At 35.6% G+C, this 17049-nt stretch overlaps 1 protein-coding gene across 1 annotated transcript in view; it reads right to left on the reverse strand.

Annotated features, from left to right (window-relative positions):
• PARP4 (poly(ADP-ribose) polymerase family member 4) overlaps nucleotides 1-17049 on the reverse strand; it is a 108645-nt gene that overhangs the window by 48436 nt on the left and 43160 nt on the right. The window contains exons 17-24 of the mRNA XM_044668974.1: nucleotides 16251-16415; nucleotides 15438-15484; nucleotides 14563-14641; nucleotides 13910-14047; nucleotides 5833-6028; nucleotides 3374-3441; nucleotides 2111-2298; nucleotides 538-637 (exon numbers count right to left, since the gene is read on the reverse strand). Of these exons, the coding sequence (XP_044524909.1) occupies nucleotides 538-637; nucleotides 2111-2298; nucleotides 3374-3441; nucleotides 5833-6028; nucleotides 13910-14047; nucleotides 14563-14641; nucleotides 15438-15484; nucleotides 16251-16415 (981 nt within the window). The remainder of the gene's footprint in view (nucleotides 1-537; nucleotides 638-2110; nucleotides 2299-3373; nucleotides 3442-5832; nucleotides 6029-13909; nucleotides 14048-14562; nucleotides 14642-15437; nucleotides 15485-16250; nucleotides 16416-17049) is intronic.

Genomic DNA, 17049 nt, shown 5'->3' on the forward strand with positions numbered 1-17049 from the left:
CAGGTTGTAAACTTGGCTAACTAGAAGAATCCTGGTGTCTTTGACAGAGATAGAGAAATCAGGAAGAGGGAAAAGCTTAAGGGGAAATAAAATGAATGAAATTTGGGTATATTGAGTTTGCAATGCCTTAGGACATCCAGGTGGAACATTCCAGATGAAACTGGATGTTTATCAAATAAGGATTAATATATTTAAATGTAAAAAAGCTAATCAATAGAATGTTAGTCATGTCAGGCCTGGAGATAGGAGGTCCTGGGTTTAAATCTGGCCTCACACTCTTCCTAATTGTGTGGCTCTGGGCAAGTTACTTAACCTCCATTGCCTAGCTCTTACTACTCTTCTGCCTTAGAACAAACATGCCTAGAACCAAGACAAGGACTAAAGTGAACTGATTCACTATGTTTCTATAGGTGTTAAGAGACCAGAAATCCATTTCACTGACTGCTGCATAAGACTTAAAAACACAATTAATGTTTGTGATATTTCATATCCTATAGATAAAGCCTGAAAGAAGAATGAAAAGGTGAAGAAGCTTACCTGTTTTTTCCAATTATACTTAGATTTTGTGTTAAAGTATTCAAATGCTCCAGCACCATACTGGGACAAAGCCCTCAGGATATGACGATTTGCTGTGGACCTGATCAAATTTTAAAGGTTTAGTTTCAAAGAATTATGAAAATAATTTCAAGTCTTTATAATGACACATGTCAAAGCTAAAATGTAAACAAAAGAAAGCACATGGTGTAGAAATGTAGGTAAGGGATAAAGTAAATTTCATGGATTAGCATAAAGAGGAAAAGAGGAGAATTTGGATACAAGCCCTGGGAGAGGATTCTGACAAGGAATAAAGGATTGTGGGAGTTTACTGGCATTAATGGCCAGTCATTCTTGAACTCCTGTTTTGACTGAACTGGAAGGAGGTTTTGCTCTGGCAAATTCCCCTTGGTAGTCCTAATCTTGTGGAGAAAATTAGGGATTCCTTGGTTGAGAGTTTGCTTTGGAGTGGACTGCCTTTTCCCTGAGGTACAAAGACCATCTGCCTGTGATCCATCTGCCAGAAATCCAATTGGCCAAGGTAATCCAAGGGTTTTCAACTGGGACTTTGGGTTATCTAGTGAAGCCAAGCCCAGGCTTTAGGTAAGGGCTCAAATACACCTGTGAGTCCTTCTTTCCTCTTTCTCCTTTTGTTAATCCATATAAATTAGGTTAGGTTATAGTCAGATAGCTTTTGGGATATTAGCTAAGAGCAGGGAGCTATAAGAAGGACTAGAGAAGATAAGAAGAGCAGACCCCATGAGGGAGAGCGTAGATTGGAGGGAGGAGCTATAGCTAGAAAGATTTAGAACTGTATTTTTCATTTCCCTACCCTTAATAAGCTTGGTTTTAATAATTTCAAGTGTTGTGCTTTATATGCCCTGGGGAGGTTCCTAGGTGGGTTTTGTCATCTCTCATCCATCTAGGAAGGATCCTTATTTCAAAGGCACCAACAGATGGTGTCATGCCTCCTGCCCCTCCCCACCGTGGTTGTTTTGAAATTTGTAATTCAAAGGAAATAAAATAAGCTATATTAGGGAGAACAAAGGTAATTTAAACTCCTCAGACTAATGGATGTACTGATCTTTCTCAACAAAGCTTTTGGAAAGTGGTATGACGGATGGTCTTTCAGATCATACTTCTTTCTAAATAGGGACCCCTCTCTTTTCAACCAGAAGCAGAGGTGGGAACTGAAATGATAGTGACCACTTATACGTACTGTCAAAAAATGCATGTTCCTCACCCAAATGCCAAGGAAAACCAAACAGCATCTCTTTCCTTCAGCTTCTGTGACCCTGTTCTCTCCTAGTTATTCTCTAGACTACTCCTTCTTAGTATCCTTTCCTAATATGTCCATTCTTTGCTTCCTAATTCAGGAACTGTCTTTGGTCCCCTTCTTTCTACAGTTTTTCCCTTGGTTATCTCCTCAGCTCTCACCAGGTTAATTTATCTTTTGACATCATCTGTGTAATCCATATGTTCTCTCCTAATTCCCTAAATTACAGTCCCGCATCATCAACAGCCTATTGGTGACCCACACCTGGATTTCCATTAACATGATTTTTATTGCACTTACCCAATGCCACATGTAAATAAGCGGGTGTGTCTAACATTTCTTTTTACAATCTGCAATGTCAGGCTTTCATTCTGGATATGCCCATCAGATAGAAGAAGTATGTTGCGCATCCCTTGAGAAGGATAAAGTAAGTTTAAAAAGCGCAGGGTTTTCCAGAGGTCAGTATTTCCCATGGTAGGTGTAGCAGACTGGAGAAAATTTAAAGAAAGAAGGCTTTATTAAATATAATAATTAAATTAATGAATAAAATAATTAACTAAGTGAATGAATAAATTATAACAAAATGAATTAATATTATTAATAAAATTAACATTAACTTCCAAAAGAGGAGCATGCCTCCTTCTTTAGAGAGGCCCTCCTTTATTTTTTGATTAAACAACTTTTTAAAATGACATATTTACTACTGTGCCTGGGAAGAACAATGAGACTAATATTCCATTACTGCACCATGAACTTAGAAGAATAGAATTCTCACATTTCCTTTTAGGTAGCTAGAAAACACGAGCATTCTCTTTTAAGTGCCTACATTTAGTGAGAATGTGTTCTTTTGTTGCTGTTTGTTTTTAATACGTTGTTACACACAACTTTAAATATCCACAAAAACAATTAAACTTACATTTGTCACCAATTAAACTTTTTACCTTCCCCCAACTTATAAATTGTCCTATTAAAACCCTTAACAGTTTTAAAAGACAAAGTGAAAGAATTATGATCAGATATTATTTTGACTTACTTTATGATTGCTCTTAATTCATTCCTGGCTGCAGTGTTATTTTAGAGAAAATAAGAAAAAGGAATTTCCCTGAATAAAAGTCATAAGATATCTGTGTAGTGGCTCGTCTCAAATTGCACATCATACATTAGTCTCTTAAGAGACCAATTGCTCAGCCCCCTGGTTTAATTGGTTCACCTGCCCATCTGTGATTTACTCTCTGTAAAAATTATTTCCTACCTTAAGTCGTCTTTCCACCAGAGATTACCTAAATCTGCCTGCCTGCCTCCCCATCTGTGACTATATCACCTTTATTTCCTTTCTACTTCTTTATACAATGGTCACTATCAATCACATACTGATTGCAATGCTTTTTCAGATTGGAAAAATCAGCACCAAAAGTGCAAAAGCTACATAAGTAAATGGGATAGTAGCAAGCAATTTAACAAAAACAGCAATGTTTACTCAGGGTCTCAGAGGCAGAAAAATACTGGGAATATCATTGAAATTTCACAGGTAAAAACTCAGGAGATGAAGAGGGTTTTACTCACCATAATGAACTCAGTCATTTTAGGATTATTTGTGGAGTACTTTGGATATGAAAATAATTCTGTATAATCTGTGTAATGAAATTTAAAACTTCCATTAAATATTTATTTCAGTAACTTCTAGCACAGTATCATTATATGATTCTATTTCTATCATTTAAAAATATCTCAAATATTCGTTTATATACATTTATTTAGTTGGGCCTCACCTTAAGGAAATAACATGTATACATAAATATACATGTATATCTTAACTTGTAATTTTAACAAGGGACTGACAAATGAGGGCCAATCCTAGGAGATGCACAGGGGACTTTTGGATGTTTGATGAACCCATTTTTAGAAGGTCATTGTGGGACAAAAGTATGCAGCTCTCCACTAGCATTGGAAATTATTCTGCAACTGTTTCCTTTCCCCTTCCTACATGGAGAAGAGGGATGTTTTGGTTGTGGGATGAGCTAGAAATGAGATTTTATACAAAAGGTCTCAACATAGAAACTCATTCTTTCTTTCTATGGTCATGACACATAAGGATGTCTCTGAGATCTGGAGAGCCAGTGATAGGGGGTATATCCTTTTTCTTTCTCCCCCTACAAGGCCAGCTAGTGAGTGTATGGGCCCTAAAGCAAGTCTATATCTGGGATGTGGCCACCTCCTGCTTATATTTTCTATCTTTTGGTTCAGGGCTTTGGGAGACTTTGAAAGGTCTAAGGAACAGAGGTCTAGTGACAAGTAACCATACCAATCTACTTGACTCAGCCTAGAGGCAAATGTAAACACCTAGCAGGGATGCTCTCCTCCTGACCTGAGGGATCAATCTGGTCCAGGCTTGCAGGAGCTGCCTTGTTCTATCTAGATGTCACTTTCCATTAGCAATAGTTATTGAGTCTGGTGGGGAGCCAGCATAACTGCCCAGAAGAAGATTGGTCCTTTCAGTGGAAATATTACACCTCAAGATTCACAAACTCCTCTGAGGGGCTGATGCCACAGAGACCCAGAGCCTGTGAGGAACTAGCCCAGCAGAGCAGCAGAGCCCCTCATCTATCACCAGTTCTACCACAAATGCTGAGAATAACCTCTAGAGAAAGAAGGGATCCAACACTCTGTACTTTTATTTTTGTGAGGTGCCTTGGCCACATTTGTCCCCCACACATCAGCCTCATTATGCCTTCTCTTCTCCCTTTCTCCCAAGACACTGGATAGATCTATGGGTGAATGTGCCCCTGGTATTGGGGAAAATGCTTTGTAATTACTATCCTTGTTATTTCATCTGACCAAAAAAACCAAGTTTGCTGTCTGAGTGTTAAGGGAGAGTCTTTTAGTGGAGGCACATGAGGCAGTGTTATGAGGCAGTTATCTGCCCACAGGGCACTTTCTAGAACCCTAAAGCAGTAGTGTCCAACCCTGTGGAGCTCCAATCTGCCAGCATGAGTAAACTGATGAGCGAGACTTGGAAGGCATTAAAAAAAAAAGATAAATTAATGGATTTGAAGGGATTCATCCTACGAGTCCTTTCAATAAGCAACTTTGCCAACATATTTATACCATAAAATCACTAATTTAGAACTCAATTATTATGTAAAATAAGATGTGTCTATATCTCAAATAAACCTTTATATTCATACAAAAGTAAAAGGCCCACATTTCCTTCTGTGGTCCCTCCCCCCAACATTCACCCCCAGCGTTCATACTTAGCCAATACTAAGGCATGGGACAAAGTATAAGAACTATGCTTTTTTCCAAATGGCATGGGCACATGGAGTGATGGAGCACAGAGCACAGAGTTCCACTCTCCCCTGTTCCATGAATCTTGCTTCCTCTTTAAAATCAGTGCCCAATCCTCCTTCTCTTATTACTTTCACTGATTCCACAGGTGTAGAAGATCTGATTACATATCTTTTAATAGCATATGGTCTACAAATAGAATTACAACTTTCCAGTGTCCCAGGGGTTCTTAATCTTTTTTTTTTTCACATTTTGCACCTTCTGCAGTCTGGGGAAACCTATGGAACCCTTCTCTGAATAATGTTTTTAAATAATTGAAACAATGAATTTAAGTTAGAGGTTAGTAAAAATAAAAATGTGATTTTATTTTGCCCACCTAATTTCACATACCCTCTGAAATTTATCCAAGGATCCCAGGTTAAGAATCCCTGTGGCATAGACTCAGAGAACCCCAGAGTTGGAAGAGATCACAGTAGTCATCTAGTCCAACTTGTACCTGGACAGGAATTTTCTCTATGACAAACTCCAAATCTGGTTTTCTTGCTTCTGCTGAAGAACTCCAGGGACAAGGAGCCCAGTGCCTCTCAAGGTAGCACACATTTGGCCATTTAATACTTAGGCGGTTTTCTCTTGTGGCTTTTCTTGTCAAAGCAATTCATGCCCTTCCTTTTCAGATTTCAGATTAATTTTAGAAAGTCATACTGTTAGAGAGTAGCCTTCAATAACAGAAAACTTACTTGTACCAAACTTGATAATGTTTACTTTTTGCTTCTCGTGGACTAGAGACAGAGCATGTAAGGCAATCTGCTTTGCTTGTAGTAATTCTGAGCCCTCCATAGAATTGGAGCAATCCAGACAAATAATAACTTCATTAGTCTGGGCCATTTCAGGTAGTGCAGTACTGAAATCTGGATGGAATACAAGCATACAGGCCTAGAAGGAGAAGGGAGACAATGTGTGAAGTGTAGTAAATTGTAATGTAGTATCTTCTAATTTCAACTGGAAATTAAGTCTTTATTATGACTTTCAGTTGGTCTTTCATTTAAAAATTAAAATAATTTTTAATTTGCTTCTTGAGGTAGCTGTCATCATCATTCAGTCATTTTCAGTTGTGTCTAACTCTCCACGACCCCATGTAGGATTTTCTTGGAAAAGATATTGAAGTGGTTTGCCATTCCCTTCTCTGGCACCTTTTACAGATGAGGGATTGAAGCAGAGTGAAATGTCTTGCCCAGGGTCATAAAGATTCATTTTCCTGATTCTAAACCCAGTGTTCCATCCATTGAGCTACCTAATGCCCTTAAATAATATTAATAATTTGTTCAATTGTTTTTCAGTTGCATCTGATTCTTTCTGACTTCAATTGAGCTACTTAAGTTATTGGTCCATAAAATTACATTTTAAAAGACTGACAATTCTAGTTTTAAGTTCCAAAATGAAGGCAAAATTAACCTGGGTGACATAAAGAACACAATAAATATAGCAGCGTAAAGTAACAAAGATCAGGAGAACAATTTGTGCAATAACAACATTGTAAAGAAAAATAACTTTGATTAAATTAAGAGTTCCAACAAGAACCAATCATAATTCAGAGGCCTGAGGAAAAAGCATGTTAGCTACTTTTTGAATTAGAGGTGATGAATTTAAGGTACCGAATAACGCATACAATTTCTGGATGTGACCAGTTTGGAAATTTGTTTTCCTTAACTATGCATATTTGGCATATTTTTCCCCCAGTGAGGGAGAGGTAAGAGGCATAAAATAGATCTTTTTGAGCAAAAAGAAAAAAGAAAAGAAAGGAAAGGAAAGAAAAAAGAATAGAGGGCATACATAGCCTGGATTTTGTTTTTGTTTTTGCTTTTTGCTTTGTATCTCTAGCACTTTCCATGGTGCTTGGCACATGATAACTGTTTAACAAATGCTTGGTATAATGGAATATTATTGTGTTGCAAGAAATGATGTGGAAGAATTCAGAAAAAACATGGGAAGATATACAAACTGCTTCAGAGGGAAACAACTAGAACCAGGTAAACTACAGATACAATGACCACAATCGTATGAATAAAAAGAATAATACCATATACCAAGATAAATTCAAAATGAGTAAATGACTTAAATATAGGGAATGAAATCATAAATAAATTAGGTAAACAGAGAATAGTATATCTGTCAGATCTGTGGGAAAGGAAGGAATTTAAGACCAAGCAAGAGATAGATAACATTACAAAATATAAAATGAATGATTTTGATTACATCAAATTAAAAAGTTTTATACAAACAAAACCAATGTAACAAAAATTAGAAGGAAAGGAACAAATTAGGAAAAAAATCTTTATAACAAAACTCTCTGACAAAGATTTAATTTCCCAAATATATAAGGAACTAAATCAAATTTGCAAAAAGTCAAGCCATTCCCCAATCGCCAAATGGTCATGGGATATGAATAGGCAGTTCTAAGATGAAATCAAAACTATCAATAGTCACATGAAAAAGTATTCTAAATCCCTCATGATTAGAGAAATGCAAATTACAACAACTCTGAGGTACCACCTCACACTTAGCAGACTGGCCAATATGGCAGCAAAGGAAATGATAAATGTTGAGGGGGTGTGGCAAAATTGGGACACTAATACACTGCTGGTAGAGTTGGGAATTGGTCCAACCATTCTGGAAGGCAATTTGGAACTATACTCAAGGGGCTATAAAAAACTGTCTGCACTTTGATCTAGCCATATCACTGCTGGTTTTATATCCCAAAGAGATCATAGAGAAAAAGACTTGTACAAAAATATTTATAGCCATGCTCTTTGTGGTGGCAAAAAATTAGAAAATGAGGGAATGTCCTTCAATTGGGGAATGGCTGAACAAATTGTGGTATCTGTTGGTGATGGAATACTATTGTACTCAAAGGAATAAAGAACTGGAGGAATTCCATATGAACTGGAATGACCTCCAGGAATTGATGCAGAGTGAAAGAAGCAGAACCAGGAGAACATTGTATATAGAGACTGATATAATTGTGGTACAATTGAACATAATGGACTTCCTTACTAGGAGCAATGCAATGACCCAGGACAATTCTGAGGGGCTTATGGAAAAGAATGCTATCCATATCCAGAGAAAGAACTGTGGGAGTAGAAACACAGAAGAAAAACATACTGTAAAAGGAAATTCTTGGTTCTCTTTGAATTCGCATTTGTGAAAAGGGAATCATTTGTTTTCTTTGCTTAGTTAAAACTTTGGTTTTGCAATCTTGAACTAGGTGGAGGAGCTCACAAACCACTTAGTGAGTTCATACCTTACTTGATGATAGGTGAGAACAAGCCAGAAATTTAAGAGTTCACACACTCAGAAAGGTGTGATTCCAAAGGTGAAAACTCAGACAATTTGGAAACTGTGATTGGCCCCCATGAAAAGGGGAAGGGACAGGAAACCATCATAAAAGCCATGAAAATCCCTGAGCAGGGAGTCTGGTGGAGGAGTCTGGTGAAGGAGCCTAGTAGAGAGTGAACTCCAAGAAGAGTGTCACTCCAAGAAGGAAGTTGGTTTCAAGAAGAAAGTCAGCGCAAAGAATAAAGTAGGCCTCAGGAGTCACCTCCAGCTCCAGTCATTGTCTTGGGTGAGAGGATAACTGGTTTCCTTTCCTGTCTTCTGAAGATAGTTTAATTCTGATTGAAGGTTAATAAATGCTCGCTGAGCCAAGGACTGAACAATATTTACTTAGATAGGTTAATGACTTTTTCTATCTTTTTGTATTTCTCTAATTTTACCTCTTTTATAAATAAAAGATTTATAATTTTCATATATGTAGCCAAACAATTAATTTTAAACTTATAATATGATCGATCATGTGGTTTGATGGGATATGATTTGGGTTTTGGCATTAAATAATCACTCTATTGCAAATATAAATAACATGGAAATAGGTTTGAATGATACATGTATAACCCAGCGGAATTGCTTGTCAACTCCGGGAGTAGGGAGGAAATCATGAAGCCTGTAACCATGGGGGAAAAAAAATCCTAAATAAATAAATAATGGGAAAAAAGGACAAAAAGAACAATAAAAGAAATCCAAGTGTTGTGTAACTACAACATACAGTATTGGCCTAGGAGAAAAGTTATGGAAATGACTCCTTATGTTCCTTGGAGAAATGGGGGACTGTGATAATGAAATTAAATCTGCCCAGCGCAACCTTAATCTAATCACCAAGGGTGAGAACATCCCCACTTAATTCACATGTTGGGAGGTCTGTGACCCACAAGTATACTAGAGTGAGTGATGAATCAAAACTTACTGACTACCTTCTGGGCAGTCCTAAGAAAAGCATCTGTTGTGATTGGACATGTAAACTAAGAAGAAGGCACAGGAAGTGACGCAAAAGAAGCCCCTTTAAAAGGCACTAACAACTTCCTGGCAGTTCAGTTGGAGTTCAGGGAGTTCAGCTCTCTTCAGCCTGGAATTGGACCTGAAGAAGCTCTGGCTAGGACCTTGGACTTGGTAAGACTGTTCTTAAATCTTTCCCTTAGAACTACATGTGGCGAGTAAAGAAGGCTGACTACCTTAGCCTCCCTGGAGGTACCAGCCTCCTGATTGGGAGAAGCCCTTGTGGCTAAACCTCTTGCTAACTGACTTTTAGGTTCTCTGGCTGGGACCTCTGGAGCCCCGCCAGAGAAAAGCCAGGGATTGAGTACATAGCCTAGTTCTTTAAGTTAGATCTCTTACTTTACCCTCTTCTCAAGTCTCTACTTCCGCTCTCTCTTATATATGTGTAAATAAATTACTAAAATAATTTGAGAATCAATATTTATTTAATTCTCAGTGACCATACCTTTAAATATTAATATTCAACCAAAAAGCCCCCTTTCCCCCTTTACTATAGATGGGGAATTAAGCATTTTCTATGTGGCTCCTGGTTCCTTTGCTCAGCTTGTTTCCTTTGTTATAAGAAAAGGCTCGCTGAGTGATTTGATATCTCCAGAAATGACTATGATTTGAAAACAAAAGTTACCAATAAAATTTAAAAAATAAATAAAATGAGGGAGTTGGGCTATAGCACCTGTAAGTTTCCTTCCAGTTCTAAAATTTAGTCATTTATTTATTATGAAAGGAGTTTCTTGGAACAAGGGATAACTGCATAGTGTTAATTGATTTTAAAAAATTTCTGCAATTTCCCCTTTAATATCAAGAGAGTCTCCCACAACCTTACTGAATTTTAGAACTAGAAAGGATTAGAAATCATGCAGTCAGAGGAATCACAGGATTTAGAATAGGAGGAATTTTATTGATCACCTGATCTTTTATAGTTGAGAAAAAATTAACTAAAGGTTAATCCAAACTTCTCATGTTATAAATAATGGAATTTGTTTCAATTCAAATGAATGAATATTTACTGAATGTCTACTATATGTAAAGCACTGTGTCAAATAGGCACCTAGATAGCACAGTCAATAAAGTATTGGCCCTAAAATCAGGAAGGCTCACCTTTGTGAGTTCAAATCTAGCTCAGCTACTTACTAAGCTGTGTGACTCTGGGCAAATCACTTAACCCAGTTTCCTCATCTATAAAATAAGTTAGAGAAGGAAATGGAAAATCAATCCAGTATTTCTCCTAAGAAAATCTTAAATGGGATCAAGAAGAGTCAGACGTGACTGAAAAATGTCTTGACAATAAAGCAGAGACAGGATTGGAACGTGTTCTATCACAGTAATTAAATTAGTATCTTCACACAAAGATATATTAAGAATGGGAAAGGACCTTGGAAGTCATCCAGTCCAATGCCTTCATTTTACAGATGAGGTGACTAAGACTCAGAATTCAAGTGACTTGGCTCTGATCACATATGGAATAAATGGCAGAGCTGAGGATGAATCTATGTCCTTTGACTTCAAACTCATCATTCATATATTATTTTTTCCCTCCTTCAAAGAAAGTCAGTACTGAGGTCAAGAGTCAGACATAACTAACATGCAATTGTGCTGTATTTAATTATTCTACATGTGGTGAGGAATTTCATAATGTCCTTTTATTTTTTTAATAGACTTGCTAAGTTGGAAGAATGTCACAGATATGGTATATTTGATTTTTTAAAAAATCATTTGACAAAAATCTTTCATGTTATCTTTGTGGATTAGATGGGAAAATAAGGGGTAGGTTATAATACAATTAGATGGATTTATGGAGTTAAACAATTACACCCAAAAAATAGTGACTCATAATTATTGTCAGTTTAGAAAAAGGCCAATGATGGAGGCCACAAAGTTTACTGCTTGGCTTTTGTCAATAACCTGTCAATCTCAAGAGGCACATATTTACCAATTCTGCAGTTAACATGGAATCTGAAAAGACAATCAACATAGTAGATGACAGAAAAATGGATTAAAAATTATCTTGGCAGGTTATAAAATTGAGAAGCTAAAACTTGTCACAAATAGAAGAGTTGTGACAAGATTACTGAAGACCAACAACCCAATATTCTATACCATTTGCTTTTGCTGGTTTTAGGGCTTGTTAGCAGAGAAATTCAATTATCCTCCATGATAGAAGTAAATGTCAAGTATCACAGGAGGAAAGATATTGTCAACAGTTCTGAAACAATGGAGGAATGGGTCAAAACAAGCATATAGCAGCTAATGTCCAAGAGGTTGAGAACTTGGAGAAAAAAAGAGAGGAGAGAGAAAACCAAATAATTTAAGTATTTAATTCAAATGGAAGCATAAACAAAAAGATATATCTTGTTTCAGAGGAATGGATTAAATATTATCTGTTTTACAGGAAAACCTTCTGGGAGTGGGAAGAAGAGAGTCACTAGGAAAAATAATGGTGATGCAAAAAACAAAAGATATCAATAAAAATTCAGCTTTCAAAAGGGACAGAATGAATAAAAGATAAGGTGGAATAACACTGTATATTAAGAATATGCATATCTATGTGGAAACCATCAACTTGGAAGAGAAATATTGAGTTATTTGGGTAAAGATCTCAAGAGGAATAAGAGTTGTGTAGGGGGAATGAAGGACAATAAAGCTGGCCTAGGGGATAGTGAGGTGGTTCAGTGGATCGAGAGCCTGGTCTAGATATGGGAGGTCCTGGGTTCAAATCTAATCTTAGATACTTCCTAGCTGTGTGACCTTGGGCAAGTCACTTAACCCTTATTTACCTATCCCTTATCACTCTTTTGCCTTGGAACCAGTACACACAGAGTATTAATTACACAAGTAAGCATAAAAAAAAAAAGACTGCCTAGCCAGAAAAAAGGAAATGGAACTAAAGCTTAGAAAATTTTCTGATTTAAAAAACAAGGAAGAATTTTTTTTTCAAACTATAGACCAATAAGTCTGAATAATTTCTGATAAACCTCTATAATGTTATTTACTTTTTTATTTTTTATTTTTTCTACAATGCATTATTGACAAGCTCTCAGGAAAGGGTAATTAATCATTTTAAGTTAGAATCAGTTCAACAAGAACAAAGCAGCTCATTGTAATTTCATTTCCATATTTAATGTATAGGATTACAAGACTGATCGTGGAACAGGAGAATGTAATAGGCAAGGGTTTTAGTAAAGTTATTTGACAAACTTTATAATGACATGCTTGTGAAGAGGGGTAGAGAAATGCTGCAAGGTCAAAGACTAGAATCACAGAATTTTAACACTAAGAGGGGCTTCAGTGGATATCTAGTCCAACCCCTATTAAAACACATAACCCTTATACAATAGTTTTGACAAGTGATCAACCAGTCTCCACTGGAAAACATCTAGTGATAGAGAACTTAGTCCCCTTAATTTTGAACAGCTCTAATTATTAAGCAGATCTTTCTAATATTGGTTAGTGAAGTTGACCTCTTTGTAACTACTACTCTGAGCTAAATATCACAAAATTAGTTGCACTTCTACATTCTTCCAATTCTTTAAAAATATTTTTTGAAGACAAGAGATTACATATTTGTAAAAGTTCTCTTTTCTTTAGTCTAAACATCCTCAGTCCTTTGATGCATCATTTTATGGAATTATTTTAAGTTGCTTCACCATTTTGGTTTCTTTGATCCAACTTGCCTATGTCTATTTAAAATCTACTACCAGAATTGGTTACAATATTTTAGATATAGTCTGACCAGGGCAGAATCCAGTGGCATTATCATTTTCCTTGCTCTCAACAATATCTTTCTATTAATGTAGCAGATCACATTAGCTTTTCTGGAAGCCACTTCACTCAATTGATTCACTTTGACCTTGCAGTCCACAAAAACCCTGAGTTCTTTTTCATATCAACTGCTATATAGTTATGTCTTTTTAGCCTTTGTGAAACTGAGTTTTTTTTTTTTTTATCAAAATAGACCTTTGCATTGACCTCTTTTCAGTTTCATCTTCAAAGCTTAAGTTCTGCTGAGCAACATTCTAATCTGTTGATATTTTTGGCTCCTGTATTATTTATCCCTCATAGCTTCATTTCATATATAAATTTGAAAAATACATCATCTGTGTCTTCATCATTTCAATTTAGTCATTGATAAAAAATTTTTAAATGAACTAGGCCAACTGTGTTACTATTCTAGAGATTTCCCTTTAGGTAGATATCAATTTATTAGTCACTATTCTTTTAACCATTACACAAAGCCAAACAATAATTACCAAAAAAAATTGTTCAGCAAACACAAGGTTGTTGATTTTTTTATTCGATTATCTGTAATAGTGCCAACTGACAATGGATTCAAATGAAACTGGAATGGATTTGATCATGTTTCTTCCCAAATGTTTCTTAAACAATTCAATTGTTTGATAGTCATATTTTTTCCAATAAAAAGGGATTTACCTCACTTTCCTTTTTTGGATGCTTTTCAACCCACATTCTTGGGAGGTATGCATCTCCTATATGAATCTGGAGAGAAAAGCCGTTGCTGTCAAAGGAACTGTTATCCAAGGTGCTGATTACAGCTTTGCAGTCTGTTTTCTATATAACAAAAGGAAAAAAACATTTTAAAATTGAACATTGTCCATTCTTACCAGTCATTGTTGCATATATACTTTTCAAAGTATAGTTTAAAGAAGAGTTAAAAAATAAATTCTAACATTATGGGTTTCTGATCACTTGAAAGATATGAATTCTTAGGGTAAGTCTTTGATTTCAGTCACATTCAGACATATCATGAAGTTCAAAATTTGTATCCATCTATATAGTCAAATCAAACTAGAAAAGGGAACTTATTATTACGTCACTAGGTAGATAATATTAGATAGAGACTGTCCTCTAATATGTCTTTCCTTGAATTATCTAGGTTGGTCCAACACATATCAGTCACATAGAGCATTTTATAACATCTTATAAATTTTACAATTTAAAAAATCTTACGAATAACCTTGACCAATGGTAACATTGCTAACATTTTTAAAAATTTGAAATTATTTTCAAAATAATGATATTTCAAAAAAATAATAATTAAGTTTTAAAGAGAAAAAGTTACATACCTTTATTTTGAGTTTATGTGTATCACTGGTAATTGACTCAATTACATGTGGCATCTCAATCGACATATTCAAAAAGAATCTATCAAATATTTTAAAAAGGATTTCAATTTAATATACAAAGAGATATTAGTTCCCTTCAAATACTCTACATTTTAAACAAAAGAAACTACAAGTTGTTCCCCAGATTTTATATGCTAGTTGTAGCATCCTTCAAATTACCTTGAATTTATTTATTTGTTTGTTTGTTTGTTTTTTAAACCCTTAACTTCTGTGTATTGGCTCATAGGTAGAAGAGTGGTAAAGGTGGGCAATGGGGGTCAAGTGACTTGCCACACAGCTGGGAAGTGTTTGAGGCTGGCTTTGAACCTAGGACCTCCCATCTCTAGGCCTGACTCTCAATCCACTGAGCTACCCAGCTGCCCCTCCTTGTATTTATTTTGAATAAACTTATAAGTACAATTTGTCTCCTATCGAATGTAAGCTCCTTGAGGGCAACGATTATTTCATTTTTGTGTTTGCATTGCCTGAGGGCACACTGCCTAGCACCTAATAGGTGTTCAATAATGATCACACCCTCTAAGAATTTGCACAGACCATTTCCCTTGCCTAGAACACATCCTTTTCATCACTCTCTCAGATCAGCTGAGTAGCCACCACTTTTGCAGGATATTATCTGATTTTCTTTATGTGAAAGTATTCTCTCTCCCCTAAAATTTTACTAGAACATCCTGGACCTCTCTTTTGTTCCAATGACACTCTACCTTGTATTATACTTAAGTGTATATACTGCATTTCAAATGGAACTTCTAAATATGAAACCAATGTCTACTAAATTCAGCCATGACACATTAAAGTTTTATATTTCAGTTACTTACTGTTGTTGCATTCCTACTTCCTTAATGCAAACTTTCTTCACTGTATCCTGTGAAAAATAAGAATATCATCATGTATTCATGAAGTTTCAGGGTGGGTCTAATACAACAATAGGGATACAAAGTAAATGCTAAGTCACTGAATCTATTCACATCAAATGAATTACTGCAACATAAATAATGCTATTAGTTTACGACTTTGCACATGTGAGATATTTCCATGGTTTGCAAATGTCATACATTTTCCATTTGAAGAGCAAGTCACTGTCAGTTCAATTAATTATTTAGTAATATACTCAGAAAAGTTATTGAAATAGCAACCAACAGCTAATATTTATGTAGCACTTACTAATATGCTAAACATTACAATTTCTCATTTGATCTCATTTGATCCTTACAACTCTGGGAGATAAGGTGTTATTATCATCTCCATTTCACAGATGTACAAACTGAAGTAAATAGGTTAAATGCTTAGCTAGAGTAAAATAAAACTGCTAAGTATCTTTAGGTAGGATTTGAAATCAGGTCTTCCTGACTTCAGGATGGGTACTCTCTCTGCTGTGATATCTGGCTGCATCCAGTTGCTATTGATATCTAAAATAGAGAGACTGAATATAATTTTTTTCTTAACATGTATACTAAATTCTGTTATCTGTAGGAACCATTACCTATTTATGCCAAGGACATTAGGAAACATTTACCTATTTATGACAAGGACATTAGGAAACATTTACCTATTTATGACAAGGACATTAGATTTGATAATTAATTTTAAAAAGAAACTATAATACAAAATGTAATGTTAAATACACAAACCTGCAAATTTTCATTCAACACTTTGTCCTGTTGCCATGGCACTACAGTAGCGGGCATGAAGAAGCTGGCACATCCATGATGAAAACTGAGCTCAGTGATATAGGTAATTTTGATAAGAACTTTGGCCTGTGGTGGTAAGTTTCCAATGCTCACAGTAAAGACATCCTGAAATGAAAACATTATATATTTTGCAAATCTAAGACTTATCTAGTTGAAGGTCACCACTTAATGTTCTACATTAATAACTAATTCAAATAATAAAGACAGGAAACTGGGGATAGTGTTAAAGCTCATTTTGAAGATTCACAATTTTGTTTTTTTTTGTTCACTCCTTCTATCAATTCAGACTGTGATCCCTTCTATGCCTTAATAAATTATTGTAGCCAACAAATCCATTACCTGCCAATGTAGTGTTAAGCCTTTCTGAACTTAGAATAGGTTGATCCTTAGATAACACAAATAGGCCTCTACATGAAGTCTTTCCAGTTTGCCAAAATTTCTAATCTACCAACTAGTGGTATTAATTTTTGTAGTTTTTTTTAGCCTAGATCAAGACCTTGCTCTGGTCTTGTTGAGTCTACTTGCTGAATTAAAACTTTCCTTTTTTTTTAATGGAGAAAAGGAAATATTAACTGAAATGGGACAGTCTGCTCAATGATTGAGAAATGTCTTCCTCCTTCCCTTTCTCACTCCCTCATACTGTTAGTTCTTCAGAGGTCCTACAAGCAACTACAACTAGACAATAGAACTTACTACTATACCTTACTTCTTGACTCACGAGACTGACTTCTTTTTTATT

The sequence above is a fragment of the Gracilinanus agilis genome, chromosome 3 (assembly GCF_016433145.1).
Source record: "Gracilinanus agilis isolate LMUSP501 chromosome 3, AgileGrace, whole genome shotgun sequence".
Taxonomy (NCBI): Eukaryota; Metazoa; Chordata; class Mammalia; order Didelphimorphia; family Didelphidae; genus Gracilinanus; species Gracilinanus agilis.